Raw genomic sequence first — 25,479 nt, forward strand, 5'->3', positions numbered from 1 at the left:
AAGGAGTTTTTATTTTGATAGTTGAAATTATATGGTTAGATAGTAGAGAGGTATAAAATGTCTGGAAGTTTTTAGCCATGAATGTAGCTTTTTAAAAGAAAAATTTTGTGGAAATCTGAGTATATGTAGGTTTCTTATTTTGCACTCTTAATATTTATAATCATTCTTTTAGTTTGTAACACTAATTTGGTTTGAATTTTTTTGATGATTATGTTAAAAATAATGACAAATTTAATAGAAAAGTTTTGAGTATTGTCAACATAATCATGATAAAAATCTGTTACACTGAAATGCTTTTGATTTTTTGTGTAAGCTGCAGAGTGCTAAGCCTTGAGGGAGTCATCTCTGTTTTCTTCCTAATTTTTAAAAGAGCTAATAGCTTGGGAAACAAAAATTATTAATATAATGAAAGGTGTTAGAATGTTTTTTGAATTTCTGATCCTGTGTAGTGTAAGGCAGACGTAGAAAACACCCCTTTTCATAATAATATTAAAGAGAAAATGTATCATCTTAACGCACATATCTTGCTGCCTGGAATATTTTCCTGCTCATTCTCATTGTGTGAATTCTCACATCAGTGTTTTCTTTTTTACTCCTGTGAAAGTGGCATTACCTCCTAAGGGTCGAGTTTTTCTTGCTTTCGACTTTGATCTTCTTCATTCTAATGAAAATCCTTTGTATATATATATGTACTTGTATATTCTAATTTCACATAATACATTCCTTCTGTTGCCTAATTATTTGGAAATTATTTTTGAGATTTAATATGGCATATAATTAGCATTTTATTTATCTGCAAAATGGATGTCCATCAATTTTTAAGCAAAAATTATCATAAAAGATAGTTTTTTACCCCTCCTGTCAAATTTTGCAGAAATTTTTCTGAGTCCTATGGGTTTTAGTCATTGGTCATAGGATGAACATATGGGGTCCTCATGTATCTTAAGTTTAGTATCAAAATAAATTATTATCTTTAGGTATAGAATAAACCGAATGTGGTACAACTTTTTGGGTGTGATTCTCCCTTAGAACTGGAACTGAATTTGGTACCAGCTATGGGGAGAAAAAAAAACCCTTGCTGAGAAAAATCAAGCAAATAGTCATTTGTTGACATTTTGAACTATTTAAAAGAAGAAAGTTTTTAATAATGTAGAAACACCTACTTACTTAAAACAAGTGATAAACTGTACGCATCTCTCTGTTCTGTCTTTATGCGTGGTTAGCCTGTTGTAGTGATTCTTAAAGGGAATTAGGGTGGTGGTGGTGATTATCATGATTAAAAACTATACTCTTCCCACTTAGACATTATGAAAACTCACCTTTCCGTCTGCTTGTCCCCAGATAATTGGAAATGTATTGGATGTTTTATAGGAAATCCTTGATTCTGGTTTCTTGTATTTGGAGTCTTGGAGGTTCTTTGTATCAGCTACTGACTGATATAATAATGCTGTATAACAACCAACCACAAAATCCCAGTAAATCCTTCGGTCAAGTTCTCAGCATGCATCTGCGAGCTCGGTGAGCGGCTCTTCTTTAGGCCTTGCGTCTCCCAGACGCCTGTGGTGATTGTGGTTTATCTGTCTCATTCTGGGGCCCAGGTTGGAGGGGCAGCAACCACCCAGGTTATGTTCTGGGTGATGGCAGAAGCCTAGCTATGCCACACATTTCAAGCCTCTGTTTGTGTTACATCTCTTGACATTCCATTGGCTAGAGCAGGTACTGTGACTGAGACAAGAGGGAGGGACAGAGAAGTACCCTTTGTACACCATGAGCACCAGGCAAGTGACTGTATAAACAGAGATAACACAAAGAATCGGGACCACTAATGCAGCCTCATCTAATGCCTAGCTCTGCCAGGTCATCTTTAGTTTATTTATTTTTTGGAGGTTTTTTAATGTTTTTCCAGTCCTCATTTTCTCTGTTGTCAGAGGGAAACTACCAGCCCTCCCTTGTTGGCCGTCTCAGAGGCTGCAGGGTGTTTATGAAATAATCAAAATCACCTCCATATGTAGTTACAAGAATTGGAAATGGGAGAACTTTGGAGACAGATATCTTGAACAATTTTCTTCTCTTCCCCTATTTATATAAGTAATATTAGCATGAAATAGTATTTTTTTTATCATTTATTTTTTAAATTTACTTTTTATTGAGGTAACATTGGTTTATAACATCATTTAAGTTTCATGTGTACAACATTATATTTCTACTTCTGTACACACTACAGTGTGCTTACCACCAAAAATTTAGTTTCTGTCCATCATCATTCAGTTGATCCCCTTTACCCATTTTGCCCTCCTCCCTGCCCCTCCCCATCTGGTAACTATTACTCTGTCCTCTGTATCTATATGCTTGCTTTTGTTTGGTTTAGTTCATTTATTTTACTTTTTTTATTTGTTTGTTTTTTATATTCCACATATGAGTGAAATCATATGGTATTTTTCTTTCTCAGTCTGACATATTTAACTTAGCATAATACACTCAGGGTCCATCCACGTTGTTGCAAATGGCAAGATTTCACCTTTTTTAATGGCTGAGTAATATTCCATTGCATATTTATACCACATCTTCTACATCCATTGATGGGCACTTAGGTTGCTCCTATATCTTGGCTATTGTAAATAAAGCTATGATGAACATAGGGGTGCATGTATCTTTTTGAATTAGTATTTTCTTACTCTTTGGATAAATAACCCAAAATAGCTGGATCTTATGGTAGTTCTAAATGTTTTGAGGAATTTCCACTCTGTTTTCCATAGTGGCTGTACCAATTTACATTCCCACAGTATATGAGGTTTCCTTTTCTACACATCCTTTCCAACACTTACTATTTCTCATCTTTTTGATAGTAGCCATTCTGATGGATGTGATGTGATGGCTCATTGTAGTTTTGATTTGCATTTCCCTTATAATTAGTGATGGTGAACATCTTTTCATGTGTCTGCCAGCCAACTGTATGTCTTCTTTGGAAAGATGTTTGTTCAGCTCCTTTGCCCATTTTTTGTTTAGGTTGGTTGTTTTTTTTGTTGTTGAGTTGTATGAGTTCTTTATATATATTGGGCATTAACCCCTTATCAGATATGTGACTTGCATATATCTTCTTCCACTCAGTAGGTTGTCTGTTTGTTTTGTTGATGGTTCCTTTTGCTGTGCAGAAGCTTTTTAGTTTGGTGTAGTCCCATTTATTTATTTTTGCTTTTGTTTCTCTTGCCCAAGGAGACATAGCTAGAAAGATTTTTGCTAAGACTGATGTCAGAGAGCATGCTGCTTATATTTTCTTTTAGTGGTTGTGTGCTTTCAGGTCTTTAATCCATTTTGAGTTAATTTTTGTGTATGGTGAGAGATAGTGGTCTAGTTTCACTTTTTTGCATGTCATTGTCTAGTTTTCCCAATACCATTTAAGAGACTGTCCTTTCTCCATTGTATGTTCTGTGCTCTTTTGTTGTCCACATGTGTGGGTTTATTTCTGTCTGGATGATGATTTACCCATTTATGTAAGTGGGGTGTTAAAGCCCTTACTGTTACTGTGTTGCTGTCAGTTTCTCCCTTTAGGTCTGTTAATAATTGTTTTGTATACTTTGATGCTCCTATGTTAGGTGTATATATGTATATTAATCACTGTTATATCTTTTCAATGAATTGCCCTGTTTATCATTATATATTGTCCATCTTTGTCTTTTGTTACCTTTCTTTGGCTTGAAGTCTATTTTACTTGATATGAGTTTGGCTACATTCCCTCTCTTTAGGCTGTAATTTGGAGTGTCATCTTCCATCCCTTCACTTTGATCCTGTGTCTGTCTGCAGAGCTGAGGTGAGTCTCCTGGAGGCAGCATATAGTTGGGTCTTGTTTTTAATCCATCTGGCCACTCTGTGTCTTTTGATTGGTGAAGTCAATCAATTTAAATTTAGGGTGATTATTGATAGATGAGGACTTAGTACTGCCATTTACTCTTTTGTTTTCTGGTTGCTCTATATCTTCATTGTTTCTTTTTCCTTGTGTTTCTGTTTGCCATTTTGGTTTGGTGGTTTTCTGTGATTTTTTTTTTCTCAGTTTCCTCATTTTTTTAATGTTTCCTCTCTGTGCTCTAGATTTATGTTTTGTGGTTACCATGAGGTTTGTATAAAACATTGCATAGGTAAAATAATCCTTTTTCTACTGATGGCATCTTCATTTACCTCTATGGGTTCTGTCCTTTTCTGCTTCCCTCTTTGTCTTTTTGTTGTCTCAAATGATCCCTTTTTATGTTGTGAGTTTGTTACCAAATTGAAGTAGCTATAGTTATTTTTTCTGCTTTCCTTCCCCCTTTAACCTCCTTTATTATGCTATAATAAAGTGTTTAAAAACCTGTTCTCATAAAGAGTTGCTATTTTCTGAGTCTGTCTATTTATCACCTTACTCAAAGTTCTGTGTACTTCTGCCTTTTTGTTTCTGGTAGATGGCAGGTCTAGTGTTGATGAACTCCCTCAGCTTTTGTTTGTCTGGGAAAGTCTTTATTTCTCCTTCATATGTGAATGATAACTTTGCTGGCTAGAGTATTCTTGGGTGACAGTTTTTATCTTTCAGTGTTTTGAGAATGTCATTCCATTCCCTCCTGCCTGTAGAGTTTCTGCTGAGAAATCTGCTGGTAGCCTGAGTGGGGTTCCTTTGTCGGTTACCTTTAAAATTCTTTCTTTGTCATTGATTTTTGACAATTTTAGTATAATATGTCTTGGAGAAGGTCTTTTTGCATTGAGGTAATTAGGTGTTCTCTTAGCTTCATGGACTTGTATATCTGGTTCCTTCCCCAGGCTTGGGAAGTTCTCAGCTATTATTTCTTTAAATAAACTCTGTTTCCTTCTCCTTCTCTTCTCCTGGGATACCTATTAGCCTAATGTTGTCCTTCCTAAAGGAGTCTGATAGCTCTTGTAGAACTTCCTGTTTTTAAATATCTTATTTCTCTTTCTTCTACTTTTAGATTTCTAGTTTTCTATCTTCGAGCTCACTAATTCTGTCTTCCATGTGGTCTGCTCCATTTCCAGTGCTTTCTAATTGCATTCTCCAACTCGTTTATTGAGTTCTTCAGCTTCAGATTTGTTTGGTTCTTTTTTTGAGTTTTAGTCTCTTTGGTAAAGTGTACCTTCTGTTCATTAGTTTTATTCCTGAGCTCATTGAACTGTCTCTGTGAGTTTTCTTGTAGCTCGTTGAGTTTCTTCGTGACAGCTCTTTGGAATTCTCTGTCAGATCTCAGTATTCTTTGACTTTAGTTTCTGGAGAATTTTCATTTCCTTTTTGGTGGTACAATGTTACTGTGGTTCTTCATGGTGCTTGATGAGTTGTTCCTCTTCCTGTGCCTTTGAAGTAGTAAAAACCTTTCTACTTGATTCTAATGATTCAGCAGGTTGGAAGTTAGAGGTCTTTCTCTTTGTTTTCCAGTAAGTGGCCCGACAGCACAGGTTTTTAATTTCTTTTACCTGAGCTGCCTCTGGTTATATTTGAGAGTCTACAGTTTCCACCCTCCACTGCCTCTGTTAGAGGTGTCGCCCTGTGACCTCATTATTGCTTCTTGTGCCTCTGGTGTTGTTGGTGCCTTGCTGCTGCCAGTGTTGCTGGTGTCATTGCCTGGGGCACCAGGATAGTGAGCTCTCCTGCCACGCCCAGGATCCTCTGAGTCCCAGGCTCCACTGTCACAGGATGAGGGGGAAGATGGCGTGGAGCTGGGATTGCATGGGCATCTCTGCCGTGTCTGGTATTGTAAGGTTCGAGGACTTTGCTGCTGTGGGTGGAGGTGTGGGGGGCCAGAGTTGTGGGTCCCTCTGTGGCTGGAGGGATGGGGTCCCAGGCCCCACTGCTGTTGCTGCCCAGTTACCTGTGGCTGCTGCTGTGGGGGAAGGGCAGAGTCGTGTGTACCACCTCCCCTGCTGCCACCATGTTTTCTGGGGCCGCAGGCTCAGCTGCCATGGTCAGAGGTCCAGGACTGCAGTCACCACCTGTGCTGTTCTCCTGGTTCTACCTCCTCTGTTTGTGCCAGTCCACCCACCTCTAGATGTACAGATAAGTGGAATTCTCCTGCATCTGCTGTGTTGGGCAGAGGCACCTCTGTTGAGCTGTGGATGTTTTACTGGTTGTAGATTAAAGGGGAGACACAAAGGGAGCATCTCACTCCACCATGATGTTGACATCACTGTGATAATATTCTTATTTCTCTATTAGCCTGAATTTCTTATAAAATTAGTATTCTCTAAATGCTGATGCTTTTACATCCTCAGAACAAATACTTTTTTTTTGCTTTTAGAAGTTTGAATTTTATTCTAAATCAGGTTAGTTTGGATGTTTGAATTTTATTCTAAATCTTATTTCAGTTAGTTGAATCATTGACTTTAGGTGTAGTACAGAAAATAGTTAAAATAAAAGGTGTGAAAAAATATTCATTTAATTTTCTTATATCTTAAACTCTTTAAGAATGGGCATCATATGTTTTCTGGCTTTTAGTTTCCATTCATAACGCCTTGTGAATGAATTTATGAGTACTGTATTTGATGTCATCAAATCTTTGCATTAAAAAGAATGTCAGTCAGGCGAAATCATTCCCTTAATTTAAGCTGTGGCTTGGAGGAGAAACAACTCAGTTTCTTTGTCCTTTATGTGGTAAATGGTATGTCCTTGGACTTTGTGGAGGTATTGGGTGGGGGAGTAATAGTTTGCTATATACTGTTGGGACTTTTTATGTCTCTCTCCAATAGTTTTTAACCCAGTCTTGTAACTGAGTATATGCCCACTGATCTTCAGCCCTGACTAAAAATATAACAATTTAAATCCCAAGAAAAGAGGTAGCTATTTTTACTCTTCTATGGTATTGCTGATATTTATGGTAGGAAATATTATAATAGCAGTATGTTCACTTGGTTCAGTTTAAGTCCCAGGATAATTGAGTATATGAAGGCAACCTGATAGTAACATTTGGTATAATTATCAATTGTGTTATAAGGTGAAAATTTGTTTATCTCGATGGTGTGAGACTGTTTATGAACATCGTTTAATCCATACCTTTTTTTCCCTCTTAGCCCCCTTTCTGTGTCATCCCAATCTGTGGATACGCTATGGTGCTGTGGGATTTATCACAGTGGTAGCTCACCAAATAAGCACAGCTGATGTCTACTGCAAACTGATGCCTTACCTTGACCCGTATATTACTCAACCAATAATACAGGTATGCATGTTCCAACTTGGAATCAATCTTCCCTCCAAACTGTGCCCCTTTAAAGAAAGGTTTAGAGAGTCCTATTTTTATTTAAAATTTTAAAGATTTAAATTGGGCTACAGCATTTTCACATTCCTTTCAAGCTAGTTAATGTTAATGGAACAAACACTTTGGAAGGTGAGAGAAGTTCAAGAGACTTACGTGTACATCATGTTGTACGTAATGCAGCACTCAGTAGTTCATCCTTTTTCCTTTTGTGCAGTGTTGTAAAGCATCTGCTATTAAGTAAATATAGCAGAAACGTATATTAATGGACCTGCTTTTGTTATAAAAGTATAACTGATTTCAGTCCAAGTCCACATTTATAATAAATTTGAAAAAGTCTTTTTCAAAAGTTTGTTTTTGGAGCACTAACTGGTTCTGTTTTTTTTTTTTTTTTTTAAATCTAATGACTACCCCACCCCTCTTACTCCCTCCCTCCCCCTGCTTACCAAGCAGTGTAGCACTTGATGATAAACTTTGGGTCTTTGGTTTGTACAAGGCAGTTATTTACCAGTTTGTCAGTGTTTATACCCTTCATTTTGCTGGACAGCCAACTATCAAAATAGATATTTAAATTGAATGGACTGTTGAGAGATGATTCTGGCTGTTAAAACATCCTAAAATGTCCTATTTTTTTACTAAAACTCTATTTTTCTTTTGCAAATTCCCATTCCTCTCTAGCTTTCTCTTACTTGTATAAGCCCCAGTGCGCCTTCCCTGTGGTTGGAGAAAATGGCCTTGGATATCCTCTGCAAACAAGTGGCTTTGACTGCCTTCAGTCCTTACTTTTCATAATAGATTAATCCAATTTGGGAAATCATCATTCTCTATTTCATAGAGTTTGTAGATTTTAAAATTTTTATCCCAAGGAAAATTTATATATCCGTGAAAGATGGATAATATTGCTAGAAAATATGTCCCCCCTTTTTGAAGTTTATTAAGGCTTCCTTGGAAATCAGGTCTAGAGATTCCTACTACTTTGACTACTTATTGTATTTAGAAGTTTGGCTCTTAAACTCATAATGAAAGAAAAAGAAAGTGTTTCTGGGATTGAAAATTGCATGTGTTTGTAATAACTTTTAGTTGTGGCTTACTAAAATAAATCTGATATGTAAGTGGTTTGTTAGAAATCACCATTCTCTTTGTTTTCTCAGAAATTATTATTACTTTTTGCTTTTATCATTGTTTTATATTTTGAAAGGCCAGGCTCAGGAGTTGAGAGACTGATTATCTATATGCTTCATAATTTTTACCTTTCTGCAGTTTGGATTAGACAAAAGATACCTTTTTATGCTGGTTTCTACTGGCCAACTTACCAGGTAGTTAAATATGTCTAAAGAAAGTCCTCTTGGTTACTGTTTAGTAATGCTCATCCTTTTTATTATAAGTAAGTGCATTGGCAAGGAGAGTATTCTTGGGGATTAAAAAAGGAGGGATTTTATGAACTCTGTGGAGACAGTAATGTTTTTTGGAAGTGGTTGAAGCTATTGGGAAAACCTGATGGCTGAAGGGTGGCTGTTGAGCATCTTCTCTGGATCAGTACTTTTGGCTACTTGACTCTGTGAACTGCAGGTACTTTTTAGATCTAGGAAGTCATCTGACATTTTGGGATCTAGAAAACTTGGGATCTAAACTTTCCTAGTCTGAGTATTTATTAGTAGTATTCAAGTATGATAGACACAGATGTGTACTCAGATGCTAACAATGAATGAAGAAATACCGTAGCTCTCTAAAGGTCACTGGTATTCTTTTTTCTTCTAAGCAAAAATTGCAGATATTGATATCTCCCATTTTCTTAGAAAATGAATATCTATGTTAACTTTACACAGGTTATGTATTTATTGAATTTGAAAACAGATGTACTCTATGTTGTATCTTTGGCTGATTCTTTTTATTTTTCTAATATAGATTGAAAGAAAACTTGTTCTACTCAGTGTTTTAAAAGAGCCAGTAAGTCGTTCTATATTTGATTATGCTTTGAGGTCTAAAGATATTACTAGCTTGTTCAGACATCTTCACATGCGTCAGAAGAAACGAAATGGGTCTCTTCCTGACTGCCCTCCACCTGAGGACCCTGCCATAGCACAACTTCTGAAGAAATTGCTCTCACAGGTTGTATCACCTTTCTGAAATCTTACATTTAAATGCAAATTTTATTAAAACATTGAGGTATCCATGTCACTCTTAAAAATATTTAAAAATATTTTGATTAAGTTGTATCATAACAAATGAGTAAATAAATCTGGCAAATATGCATTTGCTTTGGTATCTAAGACATATTATGATGATGATAAGGCATTGGGTTGAGCTAAATAAGGAATCATGGGAGACCTAGTACGTTTTTTTGTGATTACTGGCTATGTAAATGAGGGAAAGAGTAGGTATAACCTTAGATTTAAGTAATATCCTTGATTGCATTTCATATTTCATCAAAAATATAATGAAATTCAGTTAGAAGGAATAGTACAAAACACAGATGCAATGCAGAAAAATCCTGGTTTATTTCAATTCAAATTTAGAGAGTCTTCACTACATGCAAACAGCTAAAATAACTGGGATTTATAATGCGTCTTAGATTGAATAAACCAGCAGTTTACTGCTGTATCTTAAAAGTTGGATCCTTTTAACAAATCTCGTTAGAACTAGGAAGTAATCTTTTTATTAGGCTTGGCATTAGTAAGTCCTCTTTAGAAGTATTAAATCTAGATTCAGCATCCTGTGTTAGGAGGGAATGTGTGGATCTTGGAGAAGACAAGGTAGGAGTGAAACTGGTTAGAAATAAAGGCTATGGTTTCTGAATAAATGTTCTATGAGCCTTAAAGCGAATACTGAGGGACACCTGACTGTCTTTAAGTCTGCAGGACGTCTTGGTTAAGAGAATGAGTATCCGTCATTGTCTTGTTTAAGAGAAAAGAAGATGAGAAAATACTTCCGTCGCAGAGAGAGAATTGGTCAGCTTTGGGCTGTAAATCCTTTCATGTATTGTACTTGTCACCTAATGTACAGTGCTGTTTGATGCCCAGACATTGGTTTGGGTGATTGAATGTTGGAATAGACTTCTGTGGGAGGCTGGTCAATAACCATCTTGGTTCTTTTAGGTCTAAGTTTATCTGGAAACTAGAGCTGCCTCTGAATGTCCCTTCTAGGCCAGTGGTTCTATTTCCTATATTTCAGAAGACTTCCCTTTGATGTGACTTGAATTGCCAGAGAGCTTTTTCTTTGAGTTTTCTTTTAACATTGGCTTGTACATTAGATGTATTTTCCAGTTTATGGAAAATTGGGTATTGAATCACATTTTTCAGTTGTTTCTCCTGAGTAAGTAGTCCTTAACAAGATTTCAGCATGCAGTAAAAACCACCCCAATTTAGAAGTTTCTTTGAGCTTGGATGGTGCGATTCTTTGTATTTCTCTCTCTCCTGCAAATCCTGTATGTTAAGTTGAAAGCTTCTATACTGAAGTTTTCTCTTCTTTGTAAGTCATTAGTTACTTCAGGGAGCCACTGTAATTCCTAATACTTGCTTTTCACCTTGCCGCGGGTGTCAGTTTTCCACTGCCATGGGTAAAAGGAGGGAGAGGGAAGGGGCAATTTCTATAGTCTTTCTACTTCCTGCTTCCTGCTGCTCTTCTCCCAAACCCTCCCACCATTGCTGCTCCCTCAGTGCCAGCCCCCATCACTGGTGCCATGATGAAATCACTAAACCCACTGACTTGTATTCCTCTACGTGTCAGTGCTTGATGTATTTCATTCATCTCTCATTTGTATGAGTGGAAAAGGGGAATATGGAATCCCCTGTTTTATGTTGTTTCTGTGAATAATAATCTTAGCAGACTCCTCAGGGGCAGGAATACTCTTTATCAAGGTGTAGTTGCTGCTGGTGGAAGGAACAGCAGGCCAGAGTCTCTGAGGTCCTCAGAAGTAACAGCACAACACTGGCTTCCGTTGTTTGAGGACGTACAGTGAGTCTATACCTTCTATATTGTGTGACTGTCCTTGAAATAAGCTTGAACAATAGTTAGCACCATTTTATTAGATAAGAACACTGAGGCTCAGTGAGTGTAGTTAACTTCCTGTGCGCGCACACTGTTCAGTAAGTTTCAAAAGTAACATTGGAACCTGAACCTGTCTTTACTCCACACGCCCCCCACTGTGCCATCTTGCCTCTCAAAATAAACAGAGGACAGGGAGCTAAAGCTGAAAGGCTTGCTTGAGTTTTATGTGGACTTAGGAAGAAGTCCTTGGGCGGCTCATCTCTTCCAGCCCTTTGCGAGCCCTTTCTCTGCCTTTCCTTCTTTTTGGTCCCTGCACTACAGTTTCTTGGGATTACTAGAAGAGGCTTGGAGCCAGGGGGCGCTTTGGAGGTAGGAATTGAGTCCTTTTCCTAAAGTCAGGGATACAGAGGGAAGAGACATGTTTTTAACCTCTGCAAGTGGGAATTCTGAAACCTCCTGCAGAATTTTTTTTTACTTGGGGTTCTGCAGTGCTCTTTTGTGTAGGACCACTTGAGGACGCTTGAGATACAGTGTGAGTAAAATAGGCCTTTCCAGAGCAGCCTAGCATTGTTTCTGTGGTATGTTCAGAGCACCAGATAATAGACTTAAAGAACACTTTTGGAACATGTGGGAGTTGGAATCTGCCTATACTCCAGATTTTCAATAGGACTTACCATCTGGAGATGACAAATGGCAGGGCTGTTTTAGATTGATCTCATCTATGAGAGCTCCCTGTTTTTTTTTTTCTTATTTATTTAATCAGACACTAATACAGAGTACAAAATGATTTCACTCCTTACTTTAAAAAATGACAAATACTTTACATTTTAAACTTTTAAATATTTTTAATTAAAATTTTTTTTGACTGGGTAGTATAGACACAAGGTGTAAAATTGAAAAGGTATATAAGAAGATATATAATAAAATGTAAATATAATAAAATGTATATATAATAAAATGTAACTTTTCCTCTAACCTCTGACTCCTGGCCATCCATTTTTCATTCTCTGTTGATTGTGACTTTTATGCTGTTGGGTGCTGAATCCCTTTATACAGTTGGCCCTCTGTATCCATGTGTTCCACATCCATGAATTCAACCAACTGTGGATCGAAAATATTAAAAAAAAAACAAAAACTCCACAAAGTTCCAAAAAGCAAAGCTTGAATTTGCCTCATGCTGGTAACTATTTACATAGTTATATTTACAACTGTTTACATAGCATTTACATTGTTTTAGGTATTATAAGTTATCTAGAGATGATTTAAAGTATACAGGAGTATGTTTGTAGGTTCCATGCAAATACTACGCTGCCATTTTATATAAGCGACTTGAACATCTCTGTATTTTGTTATCCATGGGGGTCCTGGGGATGGCTGTATAGTGTTGGATTTGTTCTACAGTTAATGTTACTTGGAATTGGTTTGATCCTGTTAAGCCTTGTTATTGAGCTTTGTTAGGGCAGATCCAGAGCAGCCTTGGGTCAGTGGCCAATTTAGCTTGACTCCTAAGGACTTGTGAGGACATGATGCTCTGTCTGGTGAGGTCTCTCACCTCTGGCTGGTAGGAACATGAGTGATCCCCAGCCCTGTGTGAGCTCTGGGATTGTTTGGCTTACTGCTTTCTGGTTGCCTTTCCCTGGTCCCAGGTGATTCGGTTCACACACATGTAGTTCAGCACTCAGTGGAGGATTGGAGGAGCCCTGACCATAGCTCTTGCTCTGTGCCGGATCCCTCTTCTCCAGGTCTCTGCCCCACACATTTAGCCTTTTGGCTTCCTGGAACTCTGATTTGTCTCTTGAACGTGGCTTTATTGAACCCTATTTGAGTTCCATGGCCTGGAAACTCTTCACAGAGTAAGCTGGGACAGTCGTAGGACTCACCTTTATCTTGGGGAATCACAGCCATGTGCTTCCTGTTTTCCAGTGTCTGAAAGTGTTGTTTCATAGTTTTTTCTCTGGTTTTAAAGTTGTTTAAAATGGGAGGGTAAATCTTGTCCCTGTTATACATCATGGCCGGAAGCAGAAGTCTGAGGGCATGTTAATGGACTCACACTAGTATTGCAGTTTGCTGGGCTTGACCTCCGGTTAGAGCAGAATCTCCCAGCTTGTTTTGCTTTTTCAAGGTTGTCTTGGCTGTCCTTTGTCCTTTGCATTTCCATATACATTTTCGAAATATTTCATCTTGTCACTTTAATAAAAAAAATTGTTGGTATGTTGATTGAGATTGCATTGGAACCTATAGGAGAGAATCAGATCTTGACAGTGAGGCCTCCAGTCCATGAACATGGTACGTGTCTTCATTTAATTAGATCTTTAATTTATCGCAATGATGTTTTATGGTTTACTTTGTAGAGCTTTATGCATCTTTTATTATAAATATTTTGGGTATTTGACTTTTAATGCTATTATAATTGGTATATTAAAAAATTGTTTTTGCAGCTGGTATATAGAAAAAAATTTGTTTACTGATCTTGTATCCAGCAACCTTGTCTGACTTAGCAATTCTAATAACTTGCTTATGTGCTTCTTTTGAGTTTGTACATTCACAGTCCTACCATGTGTGAATAGTAGTAACAATATTATTCATTTTTCCCCTGTGTGAATCCTTTTGTTTTCCTTGCCTTATTTAAATGAGGAGGATCTTCAGTGTAGTGTAAATGGAGTTTGTGATAGTGGGCATTCTTGTCTTGTTTCTCATCTCAGTGGGAAAACTCTCAACATTATACTATTTAGTGTGATGTTTGTTAATAGTTTTTTTGGTACAATCTTTTTATTAGATTAAGGAAATTCTCTTCTATTTCTGGCTTGCTAAGAGGATTATTGTGGAAGAATGTTAAATTTTATCAAATGTCTTTTCTTTATCTATTGAGATCATTGCATGGTTTTTCTTTTATATTCTGTTAATGTGGTTAACTATACTGATTTTCCTATGTCATATCAACCTTTTAACCTAGATTTTTGGACTAATCACAACTTTAGCATATTATATTTAAATACATTTTTATTGTAAAATACATAAAAATAATAAATATAAACTCAATTTAAATAATATAAAGTAATATAAATATTATGCAAAATGTTTTTATGCAGTCTGGATTTCATTTGCTGATACTTATTTTTTTTAAATATTTTTTTATTTAGACTCATGAATGACTTTTCCTTCCTTGTAATTGTCCTTGTCAGGGTTTTTTCTTTTTTTGATGGTGCACTTCTAACATTTTTTATTGAGATATAATTCACACACAATAAAATTCCCTCTTTTAAAGTGTACAATTCAGTGGTTTTTAGTGTATTCCCAAAGTTGTGAAACCATCACCACTGTCTAATTCCAGAGCATTTTCATCAGCCTAAAAAGAAACCCCATTCCAGTTAGTTGTCATTTCCGCATTTGCTTCTCCCCCTGGCAACCAGTAAATCTACTTTGTGTTTCTATGAATTTGCCTGTTTTGGATATTTCACGTAAATGGGATCGTATGATATGTGACTTTTGTGTCTGGCTGCTTTTGCTCTGCAAAATATGTTCAGAGCTCCTCCGTGGTTGGGATATCTCTCCACTTCAGCCTTCATTATGGCCTTATGATGGCCTTCCCTTGTGTGGACTAAAGCAGAGCCTCCTTGTGAGCTGAAACATAGACGAAAAAAAGAGTAGAACTCTTAACCACAGCTGTAAGATTGTCCAGGCAAATTTTAGGAGAAGTGTAAATAAATGAATTTCAGGTTAATATTGGAAAATATTCAGTCAAGGATCCCTTATAATTATTATATCACTACTTTAATGTTATTTTAAGAAACAAGGAATTTCTTAGCTTTCTGACTTTCTAGAGTTTGTGTCCTCTTGTGCCAGCAGATTGTGACTGTTACCTTAAACTCCAGTTTTAGAGGGATTTTAGATCGAGGCCTTAGGGAATTGTCATTTTATTTTTTTTCATTTGCATAATAAAAACATTCTAGAGGAGTCTGTGGATGGTTGGAAAGTTAAGAAAATGCAGAACTGTTCCATGTACCAGAATATTTAAGTTGCACATTGAATTCATTATTTAAATTAATTAGTATTCTTTAGCTGTCAGACAATTTGAAGTGTCTTGGGTGGATTAACTTATTAAAATTTGATAATAACCTTATGAGATGGGTGCCAGTAATTATCCTCATTATAGATAAATAGAGGTCCAGAGAAAGTGGGTAGCTTGCCCATGGTCATACAGATTGTAAGTAATGGGGCTGGAATTTGAACCGAGGTAGCCCGACTCCAGTCATCCTGTTACCCTGGAATGCTGGTGGGTGTGTTGCTTACATTTGCCTGTCAGTCCCTGAGGTGTGCAGAATGCTTTATATATCAGAGTGCCTTCACAACAGTGTCCCACTGTGTATTCTCAACGCATCTAGGGACCAAGTTGAAGTACATACACTTTCTTTTGCTTCATATTATATTTCCAGAATTTTTGTTCAGATACTAAATGTTTGTTTATTCAAAGTTATATATTAAAGATCTGCTAGGTACCAGGCACTGTATTAAGTTCTTTGGAGATTTCAAAGATGAATTATATTTGAATGTCGCCTTTTAGAAAGAATGTTAAGATATAAATCATGATACAAGGTGGAAGATGCCACAGTAGAGGGAGAGTGTTCTGGGAGATCAGAGTTATGAGATGTTGTTCTTTATTGATAAATTTCTGTTTCTCTTGCCTTTGCTTGCTTCATTTTACCATTCTGACTCTGAAATTTTAAACTGAGTGGTTTGACCCTTCAGCTGTTAGTCATTTTGAGGCCTGTTATTACTTGCAAAAAAAAACCCCAGGACATATGGTTTCATTTGGTTTTAGGGAATGACGGAGGAAGAGGAAGACAAACTCTTGGCACTGAAAGACTTCATGATGAAATCTAACAAAGCAAAGGCCAATATAGTGGACCAGAGCCATCTCCATGATAGTAGTCAGAAAGGTGTAATTGACTTGGCAGCCTTAGGCATAACTGGGAGACAAGTTGATCTTGTTAAAACCAAACAGGAACCAGATGACAAGCGAGGTTAGTACATTTATGTGTGTGTATGTTTAGCTTGTTATTATTAGTTATTTCATAAGGCTAGTTTTAGCTGATTAGTAGTAAAACTATAAAAAGTCACATTTCCCAGATATAGAACTTTCAAATATAGTGAGTGAGTGACTCCATTACATAGCAGGAAGATTTGGGGGAGGAAAAGTGGAGAAGTGGACTAACAGTTAAGAAATTAAGTAACCTTCCAAATTCACAGGTCTGTATGTGTCAGAGTCAGAATTCAAACCAAAGCCTGACTCCAAAGCCCTCCTCTTGCTTCTGTGGAAGTATATTATTGAAGGTGAAATTCTGTTTTTTAGTCCTTTAAACACCAGCGAAAGGCCAATAGTCTATATGAAATGAGGTAAAGTTTCCTAGCTTGCTGCTAGTAGGTAACGCCCAGTGAATTGAAAAGAATAGTCTTGCAAAGGAGAGACTAGAGACACCTATACCACTTGAAGTCTTGAGATTTAAAACTGTCTGGCTCTTGTGACAGTGACATTGACTCTGATTGTGTGAGGGTTTTAAGATCTCATGCATTCTTCCTTTAACCCTTTTTGGAGATACACTCACTTCCAAGCACATGCCTTTTAAGATCCCTCTATTCCAGTATCAGATTTTGAGGGCAGCTGACGAATTACATTTAAAAAAACCTTCTAACTGCTGAACTTGGAATAAAGTATTTGCAACTTAATTATTAACGGTTTGCAGCCATAAAATGTAAAGTATTCGTACAGGTTAATAAGAAAAACTGCAAGCATCCGAAAGAAAAACTGCAAGCATCCGAAAGAAAAATAAGGAAGGATTTGAACATACAAGTGATAGAATAGAAATACACGTTTGAAACGTCAACAATTAAATGAATGCAAATAGAAATGAGATGCCATTCTCTGCCTGTGTGATTAGCAAAGACTAATGATGCCTGTGTTAGCAAGGGGGCAGGGAAATGGGCGTTTTCACTCACTGTTGGTGAGATTATAAATTGAACATATTCTTTTTTTTACTATTTGACTTACTATTGGAAATTTCTCATAGAAACGCTGACAGACATGTGAAGAAATATGTATAAGAATGTTCTCAGTGAAAAAGGAAATAATTGAAATGTCCATTAATAGGATAATGGTTAAATGTTCAGCTGTATTTAGTTAAGTAGGAGAAAAAGCAAGTTGTGAAACAGTATGTTTTATTTAATTTTTGCAAAATAATATAGTAATATATCATTCAACTTTATAGTTTATGAGGTTTACAAAGTTATGGGAGCAATTCATGTTACATATTGGAATGCCAAAACTTTGTTACTTAGTGTACTTTTTATAATCAAAGTTTTTGCAAAAAGCGTTTCTCACCTATCTGTAGTCAGGAGGTGACCGTATTGCAATTAACTTTTTATTCTTTTCTTCCCCCCATGTAACTGATACTGGATATAGAAAGGTCATATTTAGCAGTGTAGTCAGTGACATTTGAAAAAGTTTTTTTTGTTGTTGGTTCTTCAGATAAAGTGGTTACTTGAAATTGAGCTAGCCTTGGGAAACTAGGAAGCAATTAGGTCAATTATTGACACTGTTGAAATAGTGCATCTGTCCATCTGTCCCAGAGATGAAATGAGAGCTAACAAGTTTATATGTAAATATAAATAAATTGGCCATCATAAAGAACAAATAGCACATGAAGTCCATTGCTGTCCCCCTTCCCCCACAAAGAGCAATAAAAGCACATATTTGTTGTAGATTATTCTGAATCTTTTTTCATAGCTAGAAAACATGTAAAACAAGACTCAAATGTAAATGAAGAGTGGAAAAGCATGTTTGGGTCACTGGAACCACCAAGCATCCCACAGGCCCTACCTAAAGGGAGTGACCAGGAGGTGATTCAGGCTGGGAAGCCGCCTCGTTCCGAGTCCTCTGCTGGCATTTGTGTCCCTTTGTCGACTTCTCCACAGGTATCATCATCCAGGCAGTAGAGCGCCTTTTGTCTTTGGATCCCGTTCTACTGTTTTGGATGTTTAAAGGCTGTGTACTGTACTGGAAAAATCAATACAGTGACTTGTCCTTTAGGGAGGATATGTTTCTTTCTAAGAGAGGTTTATCTTTAACTTTATAGCTAAGGGGAAATCTAGTATTGAAAGCACCAAAAAGGTCTCGTTTTAGAGTACTCACCAATAAAGTGGTCTGAAATTGTGGGTTGAAGATGTCATTATGAACTGTGATTCTAATTAGGCTGCAGTGAACCTTTAAAATCTTCTTATTCTTCTTCTAATATAACATAATTATATCTGTAAAGTAGCAAAAATACTTCTGGGAAGAAAAGTCCCAAGTTTGCTCTGTGTGAGAAATGTCATCATGATTTTGATATATTTGAAGTAAGTTTGTAATTTGAGGTAACTCTTCCCTAGCCAATTATATTTTAATTGAAAAATACGAATTGAACCAACTGATAAATTAAAATTCTCTTCAGTTAAATTAATGAGGATTTTTGTTTAACGTTATTGCTACACTGATAATTTTTTAAAAATATAGAGCCCTGGAACTTGTGGTTAAACTGCATTTAAACTAGGCTTTCATTGAAAAAAATGTCATTGTATTTAAATGGATTTAAAAATCGGTACATTAATAAGGACAGAAGGCTGCTGTAATGAATAGAGAGAACATGGGTACATTTTTCTCATCAAATACACTTTGCTTGTGACATAAATACGTATATTCTTTTTGTTTTGCAGGTTCCAGAAGCGACAAATGTCCAAAATAGAAAACCAACAATACAGGTTTTAAGTAGTACAATTTTACCATCCACCTACCAGATTCGGATCACAACGTGTAAAACTGAGCTTCAGCAACTCATACAACAGAAACGGGAGCAGTGTAATGCCGAGAGGATAGCTAAGCAGATGATGGAAAATGCTGAGTGGGAGAGTAAACCGCCACCACCTGGTAAATGTGCCATTGATAGGTAGTTGTATTCCAGCCCAGGTGCCAGAGCCTGGAATCTGATGGAAGAAACTGATAATCAGTTACCAGGCAAAGGAAGTGGGAACAAAACTGTCACTTTGAAAGCCCACAGGAAGAACCAATAAGTGAGAAATCCCAAGTCATTATTTGTGAAATTTGGATCTTCTTAGCTGTGGCAGTGCCTTTTAGGCCAGTAACCTACTGTTTTGTCCTGTCTGTGGTCCATGTTCCCCATTTAGAGTACTAGGTATTACCTACCTGCTTAGTGTCATGCCACTTTCTCACTGAATGTCAGGCTTCTTAGAGTAAACCCTGGCTTTTTATTTCTGAAGGGTTTAATAACTATTAATTTTATTTAAACTAAAAGGTAAAAACATTTAGAAAATAATGGGTGCTTTAGAAAGAAAACAAAATCACCTATAACCATCACTCAGCAATCATCAACATTAAGATTTTGGGGAAAGCAATTCTGTAATCTGAGAAGATTTAGAAGAAACTTAGAGATCTCTATTTCAGATGAAAATTGTAGCTCACTGTGTTAACAGACATGCCTAGTGTTATGTGGTGGAGCTAGTCTTTGATATTGGATTGGCAGATTTTTAAAAACATTTTTAATGAGTTTCTGTATAGATTTTAATAATAAAAATGTAACTTGAAAACTGAGAAGAAATGTGTAGTGTGCTTATGTGTAGAGACTGAAAAATCATGTGAATTCCCATGGGCTTCCATTGTGAACTCAGGGAAAATTCTGGTGGAGAGCAATGATTTAAAGATTTTAGAAATATTATTAAGTGGTAAGTGGCATCTTTAGTCACATAAATTTTTTTTATGGAAATAAATATCCTGGAATGTTTGTTTCTGTAATATAGTTCAATATGATTTACCAGGCCTGCTTTAAAAACAAAAAAAGTTGACCATACACTATTTTACAATAGAATCTGTCTTTATAAGTGGCATTTTTAAAGTGGAGCTATACATTTTATTCAGTAATCCCAGAAAAGGTGTCAGATTTTGTGGCTCAGGAAATGTGCAGTGACTGTTGGACTTCTGATTTTTTCTTTCCACACTTGAGTGGTTGTGTGAAATTGATTTTCTCTAGGGGGAAATGTTCAACCTAGCCTGCTAGATTATCTAGACTTCATGGCAAAGTGTTTTTGATTATTCTCAAATCCAGCATATCCTCCTTAGAAATTGCATTCAGCTGTTCTTTCCACACATTTGAGCTAGAGATCCAAGGGGAAACATTTTTCTATCGTTGAATATGCCAGGTTTGGCAATGGTCTTGGTTTCATTTTTGTTTCTTAGTAAAAGAAATAAGTTGATTTTAAAATGACTTTATTATTACTTAATTAGGCACAGTGCTGCTCCCAATACAGTATAATCTTCAGCATAGCTTTCTGTTTTGTTTTATTTTAAAATTGATTAATATTAAATATTATTAAATGTTATGCCTAATATAAAAGTTTATTCATCAACCATTGAAGATTGTTATATGTAAAGACCTATGCTAGGTATTATGAATGATTCAGAATGGATAAGACATAGTCAGTTCTCTGGCCTCAGGGAATTTATAATTTATTAGAGGAAATTAATTATACACAGAAAGAATATACATAAACAGAAGTGTATAGATGTCATAAAGAAAGTACTAGAAAATCCTTGGGCATTCTGAGGCTGTAATTTATAGTACTGTTTATACCAACCTGTTGATATCACAGAATAAATGATTGCAGGTAGAGAAGAAATAAATCAACATTTGGGTGTTTACTGTGGCCCTGGGACAGTATTAGACTCTTTATATCTCATTTACCAATACAGTCATCCTTTGGGTTAAGTAATTTCCCCCTCATTTTACGTTTGAGTAAATTGAAGCTCACAGAGTTTAAATAAGTACCCCAAGGTCACACATGAAGGTGTGGTGGGTCTTCGAGGCTTTCAGGACTGGGCTGCCTCCCTAGTGCCTGATTTCTCTAGGTCAGGGTAGTCATTACCTCTTGCTATTAAGCAAGTAGTCAGGGTTTTTCCAGGTAGCAGGTGACTATTGTGCCTTCTCAGACTCTGGAGAAGGGCCCAGTGCAGTCTTTCTAAGGCTATGTGAACATGGGTGTCTTTCTCCATGGGCAATTGTATCTGTCATAGTCCAGTAGGCCACTCTGAATTGGCTAGCTGTTGGGACCCCTTGTTTAATTCTTACGATTGTTCTCCTGTTGGCTGTTGGTGCTTGTAGCTGGGAGTGAAGGAAAGATTGTGTTTGTAAACTGCAACTTAAGACACACTCCTTTGCTTTTCCTTAGGGTGGCGGCCTAAGGGGCTACTAGTTGCACATCTTCATGAACACAAATCTGCTGTGAATCGCATTAGAGTCTCTGACGAACATTCACTTTTTGCCACATGTTCAAATGATGGCACAGTGAAAATCTGGAACAGTCAGAAGATGGAGGGGAAGACTACGACCACCAGGTAACCTATGCATAGGCGGAGAGTCCAACCATCCATCCATTCAGTCTGCAAGTATTTATTGAGTGCTCATTCCGTGACAGGTGCTATTTTAGGTACCAGTGATACAGTAATGATAAATGGACACAAATACATGTTCTGTGGAGCTTTCCTTCTAGTGGGAGGTGACAGACAATAAACAGTGTAAATAAGTAAAACATATAGTGTATTAGGTGGTAAAATATATTATGGAGAAAAATATAGCAAAAAAGAGAGAGAATGCAGTAGGTGGGGTAGAGTAGAGTTTAAAGAACTCATCTGCTGCCTCACGGAGAAGATGTCATTTAAGGAGAGACCTGACAAAGGTGAGAGAAAATGCCATGTGGATGTCTTGGGGAAGAGCATTGTAGGCAGCAGACACAAGGGCTTCAGAGGTTCTAAGGCAGAAAGATGTTTGGCATGTTTGAGGAAGAGCAGAAAGGTCTGTGTGAGCGGGAAAGAGGGTCAGAGGGCTCGAATTATACAGGGCCTTGCAGGCTATTGTGAAGGACTTGGACTTTGACTCTGAGTGAGATGGGAGCCTTTGGACGGTCCCGATCGGTGGAGAAACATGATCTGAATTAAACTTCCACAGAATTACTCTGGCTCTTTTGTTGAGAATAGACTGAAGAGGTGCAGGGCAGAAGTATTAGGAGGCTTTTTCTGTAATTGAGCGAGAGGGGGAAGTAGTGGGAAATGATCAGATTCTGGGTATGTTTTGATGGTGGAGCCATCAAGATTTGCTGAATGGGTTAGAGGGTGTATGAGCATGGGAGAAGTTGGAAAATGATGGAGTGGCCAGCTGTGTAAGGACAACACATATTGTAACATGACCCACTGGAGTAGTCAAGAGAGAGGTAATTATTGAAATCTTTAAGACTCTTCAAATATGCATGATGTGATTATGATAAGTGGGATTATAAGAATTATTTTAGGTTTGTACAACTTTATAGTTATCTCCCTACTTGATATTCATATTTGTTCTGTGCCTAGTTTGGTCTGGGTCTGAAAAGAAAGCTACTAGAAATCAAAATTGAATCTTATGTACATGAAAAGATGTGGGGAACCTTTGGTGCTTTTCTCCTTATCAGTTCATTGACCAGAGTTAACCACAAAATGGTCAAACAACAAAATATCTTTGATAAACTAAAATTATTCAAAAGTTTACCCCTTACCAACCTGATATGATTTTGTTCTGTTTATTTTTTAAAAAGAGCTCTATATTTTTACAACATGCTTAATTCTTTTTCATGTTCATTCTGTCTTGGCATTGCATTAGTAAGAACATAAATCGAAAACCAGTAAAAGAATCCTGGCTCCATGTAGCAATTTTTTGTCCATATTTTATTACAAAATTTTCAAACCTCAAGTAAAGTTGAGTTTTGCAGTGAACAAGCATATGCTTGCTGCAAGATTCTAAATAATTAATAATTTTACTATATTTGCTATGTCATATAATTATCCATCCTCCTATCAATTCATCTTTTAAAAATGTGTTTCAAAGTGAGTTGCAGACATGAGGAGACTTCCCCTAAAAACTTCAGCATGCATATTGTTAATATTTGTTTATATTTCTCCTTTTCTTTTTTGGTATAAAATTCACATGCTGTGAAGTACACAGATCTTAAACGTTCCATGAGTTCCAGCAGATACACACACCTGTGCAACTTAAACCACACTCAAGATACAGGCGTAACCAGGACGAACCCTCGTGATCCTTTGCATAAAATCCCTGCCTCCTCCCTGCCTACAACCATTCTTTTGATTTTCCCCCACCATTGTTAGCAGTTTGATTAATATTTTAAAAACCTCTTCTGATAATTATTTTCCAAATGGTTCTTTGTTACTATCATTATTAGTTGCATTCATTATTGCTTTTATTAGGAGGGTGAGTTTAATTGACTTGAGTAAACTTAACTTTGCAGAAACCTCTCTTGTTAATTCCAAATGATCTTTATCACAGAGCCATGCCTTCTGTATCCCAGTGTCATATTTTAGGCAGTGGTATACCAGAAAATGCGGCAATTTAGCTGGCAGTAACTGTAGTCTTTGGGAAGTTTGTATGATGATTAGGAGATTGGGTTCCCTCTGGCCACAGCTGCTCTCTTGCTTTGCTGTAACACCTGCTTTCTTGTTTGTGGACTGCAGTAGGCCTTGGCTTGGAGGTGCTTCATTCTAGGTCCAGGGAGGGGAAGAGGGGAAGGGAAGAGAAAGTGTTGCCCTCATCACATGCCTTTGTGAACTGATGAGGGAGAAGGAGGCCATTATTATTGCTAGAACCATGTGGGGAGCAGCTGGTGGCTGGGAAAGAGCAGCAAAAGTGATATTATATTTTCTTAGGAAATCTACTAGTACATTCTGACTACTGAGGCTTTTCCCCTATGCATTATGTTGGCTGACCACCCAGTTTCCAGTTCTGACTTTCTCATTGAATTTGGATTGGTGATTTAGGCCATCTGGATCTTGGCTCTGCCATTTTCTTCTTTCTTATTTGAGTTAAACCTTTAGTTTGTCCCTCGGGGACTAATTCTTGAAAAATTGCTGTTTTTCTACACTTTTACATAGATTTTTTTCAATTTAATCCTTTGTAGTATTCTAAACTGTATTTTCCGTATACACTTTTTGTGCAACCCCGTTTTTGGCTCATTTAGCTTCTCAATTTTAGGGAAGATTGATGTATTTGGTACTTGCCGAATTTGATGGTAAAACATCTAAGAGGAGTTTTGTCCCAATGAAGAGTTGAAACAATATGAAGCGTGTGCAACAAAGTTATCAGTGTTAAGATTACATATTTTAGAGTCACAGATAGTGTTGGAAGCTGAAATTTTTGAGTGGTATCGCTACCCTGAACTAAAGGGCTATAAAGACCTGAGGAGGCCTGAGGCCTGAATTTTACAAAATTGAATTTTGGGGACAGGAAGCGAGTAGTCAGAAAAGAAGGGAGAAGAAACCATTTAAGTTATGTCATACTGCAACAGAAGAAAGGGTTTAAGAAAGGGACTTATAAATAGCTCTCAAATGCAGTAAAAAAGCCAAGTGGCATGAAAGCCTAGTAAAGCATTTGGGTGTTCTCACACAGTGCCCTTTGGTGAAGTATAGTTCATACATCCATAATCCCTGGAGGGCTTTTGGACATTATATATTACAAGCCTTTATGATGTACATATCCTAAGGAGATACTAAGAATAAACTGAGAGATTTAGTTTTAAGGCTGTTCAGATTGGCTTTCTTTTTAATTGTAAAAAACTGGGAGCAAACCAAAAGTTCAGCAATAGGGGTGAAAATGGATAAATAAGTGATTGTTGTGGAAATACATTTTTTTGATATGGAATATATTGATATAGTGTGTGGAAATATAGGTTTGAGAAGTAGGTTTAAGAACCCAGGTAGGGTTTCTGTTTTTAGAATGACAGAGTAAGGACTTTAAAAAATCTGTTCCTCTATAAAAACAATGAGAACACTGGCAAAAACTGTCAAAATCAACTTTTTCATAATTCTAGAAATTAAAGTCCTACATCAATCTGAAAATTGTTATTCAAGAAGAACAGCTGACTCTCAGAACAGTGAACCATATATGTGGTCCCCAGTTTCATCCCCCACTACCAAGCTCTGTGATGGCTTTGAAGACTAATAGTCCTACAACTATAGTAACTATGAAAACCAACAGCTAAGTAGCCACTGGCAGGGTCGTAATGGCTTTGGAACTCCCCCAAAGCCCCATCTCCAGAGAATTGTCACTATTTGACCAGTTTGCTGAAAAGCTCCATAATCAGGGCCTATCTTTATTTGACCTGACTATTGCCTTGTTCTTTGAGAAAAACT

General features: G+C 36.9%; 1 protein-coding gene across 6 annotated transcripts in view; it reads left to right on the plus strand.

Moving 5' to 3' along the window:
* Window positions 1-25,479, plus strand: part of PIK3R4 (phosphoinositide-3-kinase regulatory subunit 4) — a 73,487-nt gene that overhangs the window by 22,811 nt on the left and 25,197 nt on the right. For all 6 annotated transcript variants that reach the window (XM_059920356.1, XM_059920357.1, XM_059920358.1 and 3 more), the window contains 6 exons: window positions 7,039-7,184; window positions 9,126-9,329; window positions 16,027-16,228; window positions 17,989-18,176; window positions 18,954-19,164; window positions 21,477-21,642. In XM_059920356.1, the coding sequence (XP_059776339.1) occupies window positions 7,039-7,184; window positions 9,126-9,329; window positions 16,027-16,228; window positions 17,989-18,176; window positions 18,954-19,164; window positions 21,477-21,642 (1,117 nt within the window). The remainder of the gene's footprint in view (window positions 1-7,038; window positions 7,185-9,125; window positions 9,330-16,026; window positions 16,229-17,988; window positions 18,177-18,953; window positions 19,165-21,476; window positions 21,643-25,479) is intronic.

Source organism: Balaenoptera ricei, chromosome 4 (genome assembly GCF_028023285.1).
Source record: "Balaenoptera ricei isolate mBalRic1 chromosome 4, mBalRic1.hap2, whole genome shotgun sequence".
NCBI classification, from domain to species: domain Eukaryota; kingdom Metazoa; phylum Chordata; class Mammalia; order Artiodactyla; family Balaenopteridae; genus Balaenoptera; species Balaenoptera ricei.